Source organism: Hyperolius riggenbachi, chromosome 8, assembly GCF_040937935.1.
Source record: "Hyperolius riggenbachi isolate aHypRig1 chromosome 8, aHypRig1.pri, whole genome shotgun sequence".
NCBI lineage: Eukaryota > Metazoa > Chordata > Amphibia > Anura > Hyperoliidae > Hyperolius > Hyperolius riggenbachi.
In genome coordinates, this window is record NC_090653.1 from 147,426,851 (window position 1) to 147,436,099 (window position 9,249).

Here is a 9,249-nt window from a genome sequence, read left to right on the forward strand (position 1 = left end):
TGACCTTGGGGAAAATTAAATGCGGTTAATAGCAAAGCCCCCTTAAATGCCAGAAACACCCAAATTTGCAGCGGATATTAGGAAGAACAGTGGGAACAAGAGGAAAAGATTTTTTTCAAAAAGACCTTATACTTTTTGAGAAAATCGATTTTAAAAGTGAAAAGAAAAAAAAGCATACATTTAGGCTTCTTGCACACCAAGACGTTGCATTAGGTGCCACGTTAAGGTCGCATAACGTGCACCTAACACAATGTATGGTGCTGCAAGAGCCGACGGTAGAGTGAGCCGCGTTAGGCGGCTCGATTCCTATAATGTCTCCCAGAATGGCGCTGATTGGCCAGCAGGACCACGTGATGCGGAGCGAGACACCTCGCATCACGTGGTCCCGCCGGCCAATCAGCGCCCGCCAGTGCAGTGAATATTAAGTAGCCATGTGCGCGGCTACTGTAGCTGGCTCTCCCCGCCTCCTCTCCGCCCCCCACTGCGCATGTGCAAACAGTCTAACGCGGCTATAGCCGCTCCAACGCCGTAGCATGCTGCACTTTGCGCAGGACGTGCAGCGTTACATGTAACGCAACGTGGGCTGTGTGAACAGCCCACTTGTGTTACATTGCTGTGCGTTGGGGGAGCGTTACAGGCGCACTAACGTGCGCCTGTAACGTCTTGGTGTGTAAGCAGCCTTAAATCCGGTAATGACAGTTCTAAAGGGAAACAATTCCCGATGACTTTATCAGTTAATAGCAAAGGACCCTTAAATTCTAGCAACTCCTAATTTGCAGGATATGTTAAAAAGATACTGGGAAACAATATTTAAAAAAAAATATTTATCTTATTTAAATGTTTGTTTTATGTTCAGAGTGTGGGAAATTTTTTGTAAAAAATGACGTGGGGTCCCCCCTCTGGAGGCTCTGTAACCCCTTGTCTCCCATGCAGGCTGGGATAGCCAGAATGCGGAGCCCCGGCCGACTGGGGCTTCTCACCCTGAGCTATACCAGCACGCATGGTCCATGGTATGGGGGGGGGGGGTTTCTGGGAGAGAGGGGCGACCAAGCCTTACCCGCTCACCCGAGCCCTTGTCCAATCCATGGACAAGGGGCTCTTCTCCACCTCCGGTGCCCTAGGAGGAGGTGGGGGCGACGACTCCCTGGGGGAAGGGGTTCATGGTGGCATTTGGGAGTCCCCTTTAAGAAGGGGAACCCAGATGCCTGCCCCCCTCCCAGGAGAAATGAGTATAAGGGTGCAAATGACCCCTTACCCATTTCCATAAAGGGTTAAATGAAATAAAAACGCAACGAGAAAAGTAATTAACTAAGTATTAATTAACCAGAAATACTTACCTGTACCTTTAAGAAAAAATTCCCACGCCATTATCCTCGGAACAGGTCCCGCGCTATAATCTGTTATGTCCCACGACGACAGTATCCTCTGTCTTGCGATCTTCAGAAATACTTATCTGTACCTTTAAGAAAAAATTCCCACGCCATTATCCTCGGAACAGGTCCCGCGCTATAAACTGTTATGTCCCACGACGACCACTGACTCAGCTCCTCAGAAGAGCTCACAATCTAATCCTAAGTAGTAGTCACAGTCTAATGTCCTACCATGTGATTATTATGTATTTATTTAGCACTGACATCTTCTGCAGCACTTTACAGAGTACAGTGTCACTAACAATCTCTCAAAGGAGCTCACAGTCTAATCTTACAATAGTATAATGTCCCGCCCTATTATTATTATGAATTTATGTAGCAGACATATTCTGCAGCACCTTCACAGAGTCCATAGTTATGTTACTGACTGTCCTCAGAGGAGCTTACTATCTAATCCCTATCATTGTGAGAGGTAGCCAAATGGGGGGAAATGATGCAGGAGGGCAAATACAGCCACATGGAAGGGAGTGACATAGGGTGGGAGAGACAGACACATTGAGGGGAGTGACACAGGGAAGAAAAGACAGCAACATGGGATGAGTAAGGCATAGTGACACAGGGGAACAGACTCACCAGCTGTTCTGCTACGCTGGCCTGTGACCCACATCTTACAACAGGCTGTGTGTGTGTGTGTGTGTGTGTGTGTGTGTGTGTGTGTGTGTGTGTGTGTGTGTGTGTGTGTGTGTGTGTGTGTGTGTGTGTGTGTGTGTGTGTGTGTGTGTGTGTGTGTGTGTGTGTGTGTGTGTGTGTGTGTGTGTGTGTGTGTGTGTGTGTGTGTGTGTGTGTGTGTGTGTGTGTGTGTGTGTGTGTGTGTGTTGCGAATACGCATCTGAATTCTGCACTAGAGGCAATGGGCCATAACTCGGGGCCCCGGAGTCAGGGGGACACTAATTCATGCAACAACTGCAATTAACAACTAATGATACTGGTTGCATGGTGATTGGCTTTAAGGCGCGAAAAGAAGTGAGAAGGTCTTTACAGCCACCAGAAGCCAGTAATATATAACACATCACCAGTCTCCACAAGGCCCTCCATGGACCCCCATTTTGCCGCGCACACCAGACCCCCAGAGGCTACGGGACCCATAGCAGCCACTACAACGTCACTGCCAAAGCACATTGTTCTCCTCACCCCTCCCACCAGAGGCCACTTCATTGTGCATCGTCCCTTCTACATAGAAACAGATGTGTTGCTTTGCTATAGCAGAGGACAGCATTCAGCTGAAATGTGTGTGTTTGCAAATTAACATGTGACTTACCAGAAGGGAGGAGCTTCCGAATCCATACAATTTCCGATTTCTGAGTTTCACATTGGAAATCTGCTTTCCACAGTGGAAATCTGTATGTGGAAATTGGAATTTTGCAGAATTACTGCATTACCGAGACTCTGAAGTTTTGTACCAATCACAAGACCCGGGAGCATTAGACCAATCAGAGAATCAGTATTGTACCTGAGAAATCGGATTACCATGGAATTTTTAGGTCACTCTCTCAGATAATGCACAAATTTACTGAATACAGAAGCTGCCGATCGAAAATGCGGATTCGCGCACAATAAATAATTTGTTTATTAAAGGCACTACAAAAAAGAGGTGGGCACTCAAAAGTGAAGCAATGCATTACTCTGACCTAATATTTTCTAAAGGAGAAAAAGTAGCAACAAGTGCCAGAGAGGTTACTTATACATCATTATAAGAATTCAAATGTCAAATAAACCCTTTAGGGTTTACACCATGCACATTGCGATATAACATAAGTTATAATCACAAAGCAATGCGCCACAATGATCGGCCAATGGGCAGGTTCACACGCATTGTCACCATGCTGCATCGTATCCTATCATAATAACACAAGCTAAGTTGTTCTCTACCAGACACCAGCGCCCATATGCAATTCTACTTTTCTGATACGTGTTCTCCTAGGAGATAATTTTTCATTTTCTATCCTATATAATAAAATACAAGTGTCCCTGTGCCTGTCCCTGTGTCAGTGCTTTGCGCTACTGCGCATGTCAAGAACTGACAGCCGTTGGGACCGGACGCAGGGCGGGCAGGCGGGTGTGCGCACTGAATGGCGGCGGTGGCGGTGTGAAGAGGCCTAGAGCCCGTTTAAAATAATTTTCCAGCACTTTTCAACTGAAAAGGTACTGAGAAGTAAGTGCAAAAGTACTAAAAAAATTATTTTGAGTATTTTCTTGCTTGCTGGTGACTTAAAAGGTATTTTATTGACAAATTTAAAAATATCACCTAGGAGAAAACTCGGGTGAAAAAGTGAATTGCATATGGCCACAGGCACGTTGTGCTGGCGATAAGGTACCATGCATTGCAATGTGTGCAATACCAGAATATGCCCAGTTTGAAAGTTGTGAAGTGATGCATACACACCGCAACAGATTCAGCATGAACTTAGCCTAAAACTTAAAAAAAATATAAATAGGAGCAGTTATTTGGGATGGGTGGAGAGAAAGATAACACCCCCCCCCCCCCCCAGACTTTGTAAACTATGCTGAGGAACATCACAAAGGCTACGTTCAATGTGGTGCATTGCGGCACAACGGCCGCTTTGTAACACAGCTTGCTGCACTGCAATGCACCACCTATACGACATTCATTGTGGTGGGTACATTGTGGTATAACGGTAGGCAGCATCCTAACACACTACATGCAGTGCGTGACCACAAAACCCTTGCATTAACAGTGAAGCATAGTTTTCATTGACTGTACACTTCACTGCATGTTTCCGGGAACACAAGGCAATGGCCAATGCGAAAGTAGCCTATAAATTTAAATCTTTTTATTTTTAGAAGTCAGATATACTGTCTGTGCATTATGCAGTGGGGTAGAGAAGCAGCTGTAAAAAAGAATGTTTTAGAAAACTCTCCGTACAGTGCAAAAAAATAGAATAAAATAAATGCTGCTACGCATGCATACCATCACACAACCATTATTTCAGGAACCTTTTATGGACTCCAGCTGTGATCTGCTATAAAGGTACATGCTACACATCCAATCATAATTGGCCAATTTTACCACCTCCATGTAATATGAGGGCCAACAGATTGTGAATACTTTGAGGCCTCTTTCTCAGTGGGACATTGCGTGTGATGCGACGTTAAAGTCGCACAATGTGCCCCTAATGCAGCGCATGTAAATTATGAAATTAGACGTTATTTTGCATTGTGTTATGTGTCTCTTGGTGCGCCGTTTTCATTGTGTACTGATGGAACAAAAACGGCGCATGCGTTACATGTAAAAAAACCAAAAAAACATTACTGAGCATTTGCAACACACATAACGCAGAAAATGTAATGATAAACGCACAGCATGCAGCACCTTCTAAATATTGCTACACGTTACACACAACGCAACGTGTGCACTGTGAATGTCGCACAGACTTTGTATTGCTGTGCGTTAGTCGGCGTTATACATTTTTATAACGTGCGACTTTAACGTCTCACTGTGAAAGAGGCCTGAACAGATTAAGTTCATAAGTTTTCAAACTACATGGAAGTGGTCAAATTGGCCAATCAAAATACCATAACACAGGGGAGGAGAGGTTTGTAAACAATTTAATGAAATTCAGCTTCAGTTTGCAAGATTGCTCTCCAATTATTTCCATCCCTAGAGAACCTTAGTAAATTGTGACTCAGGGCTGGTGCACACCTAGAGTGCTTCTGAGCGCTTTGAAAAGTGCTTGACTAATGTATTTGAATGGAATGGATCACACCAGAGCGATGTGATTTTTTTCCCCAAATGCAAACGCAGGTCCTGCAGCACTTCCATGGCGATTCTGCCTCAGTGTTAAAAGGAAACATCCTGTGCGCTTGTTAATGTCATAGCTGTATGTTAATCCAAGTTTCATATATATGCACTTAATAGATATAAGGTGACACTAATGTTTCATAAGGCCAATGTAACACAGATGATTGTAAATTAACAGAGTTACCCTTTAACGTTAGACTCAGATTCTTTCATTGCTGACATGCTCTAGCTAAGACCTAGTACTGTGTGAGTTTTTTATCTTTCAGGAATGTCTACACAGATATGCTGCGCCTGGCACTGCAAACCTCCCATCGGAGGATGTTTCGAGTCCCGCAAGCTAAGACCTTGGAAGTAACTATGTGAGCAAGATGCTGAATAGATTGTGTGCTGGAGACCATACCAGGTGCAATGCTGTGGGAATTCTCCACCCTACTTGAGTAAAGAGGAAAAACTCTCAGAGACATACATTATTATTGGACAAGTAAAATTACATCATGACTACGTACTTTGGGGTATAAGAACTAATGCACAGCGGAAGTAAAGCCAGAAACCTTAAACTGTCTTGATCCTTTTACTAGGCTTACTTGGTTTCCTGCATGTATACATGTGACATTTTTGAATAAAGCCATATCTTGTTTTTCTTTTCATCTCCTGACGTATTTTTGAAATCTTGGTGTATTGGTAAGTAAGTGACTTCCACACGCTCCACGGCGTGGGTCACGTGGTCCAGCTGACATTATCAGGTCTGTACTGCGCAGTACAGACCTCATGACGTCAACCGGACCACGTGACCTGCGCTGTGGAGCACACAGAAAGCTGACCAGGAAGCCGACCTAGCAAGGTTGGCTTCTGCAGCAGAGGACACCGGGAGCCACTTGAGCTGCGGTGAGGGCACAGGATGGCAGCCAGGGGCTGGATGAGGCCCCAGGCAAGTTGATTTTGTTTGTTTTTTGTGCTTGGACCTTCCCTTTAAGTATAGGATAGTGGAAAATCGCTCTAAAAAGCGCTAGAACAGAGTGATTTTCCAAGCCTTTTTTTTTTTTTTTTTTACAAAAGCTGTACACTTCCAGCTCTACTGTACAAAAAAATTAAAAAATTGCTACACCAAAATGCCCCCCAAAAAATTGCTAGGCATAACTAGAAAATCGCTAGGCACATGCTTAGAATCGCTTTGAAAAAAACACTTCTAAAAACACTGAGCGTTTGCAATTCAGCTAGCGGTTTGAGGGCTGAAACCCACTAGAGTGATTTGGTGAGCGTTTAGGGAGTGATTCAAACCGCTAGCGATTTCCCTAAACGCTCAGCTAATGTTAATGGATGGGCCAAATTCCACTGGAGCGGTTGGTATTACCAAAATCGCAAACTCAGGACATGAGCATTTTTAGCGTTTCTGCAATGTAAAGTATATAAACGCTGGCATAATCGCTCGTCAAAACCTACACAGACCGATTTTGCTAGCGTTTTTACATTACTGCACACTGTAACAAAATTAAAATTAATTGAAAGGACCAATCATAATTAAAAACGCTAATCACTAATTGCTACACAACCGCTGGCAAATTGATTACACTTTTTTAAATCGCTACCGAAAACGCTCATGAAATCGCTTACAAACCGCTCATACAAAACGTTAGCAATTGCGATTAGCAACAGCGTTTTGTAGTGGGTTCCAGCCTTTAGGTGTGCACTGGCCCATATTCTTAGCACAGCCCAACTGTTGCTCAGTGTGTGCTACGTGTGTGTAAGAAGCCTTTGTTATTTGCACTGTGCCATGCTAGTGTACTGTCTTCCTGTGCTTAACAGACACAGCAGAGACAATATACTAAATAATTAACATGTTCTGTTCAAACTAGATACTTACTAACCACATCTTTGTTGTTAACATTGTTGTCATTTAGATGCCTAAAACCTGATACCCACTTTCAATTATCATTGGCCAATTACTGATTCCATATAGTATGAGGGTTTACCTACACAATCTGCACATAGTATTCAAAATCTGTTGACCCACATGCTACATGGAAGTGGCACAATTGGTCAGTGATTGGCCAGTCATATTTGAAAGTGTGCACCAGGCTTATGCTGGATACACACGTTGCGTTTCCGCGTTCGATGCGGCGTTCGATTCGCGTCGATTCGATTATTTCTGAGCATTTCCGAGCGCATTTCGATTATTTTTAGGTCGAATGCCATGTAAAGTATGGCAAATCGACCTAACGATCCATCGAACTGCGAATCGGACATGTTGGAAATAATCGAAACGACGCGAATCGAACGCTGCATCGACGCGGAAACGCAACGTGTGTATCCAGCATTAAAGCCTGGCAAACACCTCAATTTTTGATTGGCTAATTGTACTACTTCCATGTACCAGCCAGCAGATTTTGAACACTATAAACAAATAGTATAGGTAAGCCCTCAAAATACATAGAAGTGGTAAAGTTGGACAATGATTGGCCAATTAAAATTACGTGTGTTTCAGGCTTACGATTATGTGTAAACATATGCACATACTGATATCATCATTTTTTTCTTTCCAATTTAACAAAATTTGCCATTTCTACTGCCTAATATACATCTTTTCTACTCCACATACATGTAGATTGACTGGTGGCATCAAAATGCCACACATAGATACAGTTTACATTCAGTTCTATTTTTGTTTTTCTAAAGTATAATCAGTTTTACTTGTCAAGCTCCTTGCATGCTACAAGTAGGGCTTGATTCACAAAGCGGTGCAAAGTGTTTGCACGCCAGTGAAAAGCCCCTTATCACGCCTAAACTCACTTTAGGCGTGATAAGAAGAAACTCGCGCGAAGTTACCGCGCGTACGCGCGTAAGTGCGCGCGCAGCACCCGACGCTTCGCGCGAAGCTCCCATTAAACCCTATGGGACTTTGCGTACGCGCGGTAACTTCGCGCGAAGAGCAGGAAAAAGCGGTGATAACTCAGTGGTGAAAAGGTCATCACGCCTAAAGTCTTTTAGGCGTGATAACTGGGTTATCACCGCTTTGTGAATCGAGCCCGTAATGGTGATTTCAAGACAAACATCCTACATTTCAAATATTTGCAAAGTACCTCAAAACTGCCCATACTGAGGTGTTAGCTGAGCCAGCAAGTACAAAACAATCAATGCAGATGATCACAGTAAATGAGTCCACTAGTCTTCTCATTACAGAGGAAATCCCAGAATGATTTATCATTGGGCTATCATATCAAATAACGGTACAGGACAGTTCCTATTACTACAGGCATGCATACCTATCAGAACGTGCAGGTAGAGTGCCGTGACGTCACTACACGGCTGACGACACCTGACACCTTATTAGTGTGAAAAGCAGACACAATGCAGGTGCCTTTACGCCGCGCAATACCAGGCACTGAGCCTCTGCCCGCTACAACAGGCATCTGCCAGGCAGCACTCACCCGTTGAATCTGCAGCTGGGATGTCAGAGCGCTGTGACTGCTGCTGCTGAGTCAGCATGCTGCAGGGGTCAGTCTCCTGCTACTTGGCAGCAAAACAACAAAGGAAGCTCTTGATGTAAAAATGCAGTGTAAATTATTCCTGGAGTTCATAGCATCCATAGGGACTGCAAGACGAAACCTGCTTCCGTGCTACAGCCGCTTCCCCCTGCATAGTTCCATACTAATGCTGGCCATTATGACAGCAAAAATTGTCCTACAAAGTCTAATTACGCATGCGTGGTGCCAGCTGGCTGACTGACAGCTAAGCCCAATAATATGTGAGGAGATTTCTCCGGTATCCCTTTAGCTGTGCCTGCTCTCTAGCCACCTGGTGGTGCAGGCTCATACTGTACGTGTCGCCCACTCACTTGCAGTTGAATCTGCAGAGCAGCTCTCAGAAAGAGCTAGCCATATACAAATCGATGATTCTATCAACTTTCAATCTGATCGATATGTTTAATAAAAAAAAATAATAATAATTAAACTTCAACAAAAAAGCAATCAATCCCAGTATCACGCTGATTCTGTAGTGACATTCAATCCAACAGGAGCAGAGCAGAGTGAAAATAAACATGTGAGCAGATTTGAAAGCTCT

General features: G+C 44.0%; 1 protein-coding gene across 1 annotated transcript in view; it reads right to left on the reverse strand.

Annotated features, from left to right (window-relative positions):
- The window catches only part of TMEM255A (transmembrane protein 255A), a 96,979-nt gene extending 88,093 nt beyond the window's left edge, over positions 1–8,886 (reverse strand). The window contains exon 1 of the mRNA XM_068249618.1: positions 8,616–8,886. Within this exon, the coding sequence (XP_068105719.1) occupies positions 8,616–8,673 (58 nt within the window). The 5' untranslated portion in view covers positions 8,674–8,886. The remainder of the gene's footprint in view (positions 1–8,615) is intronic.
- Positions 8,887–9,249: the final 363 nt, after the last annotated feature.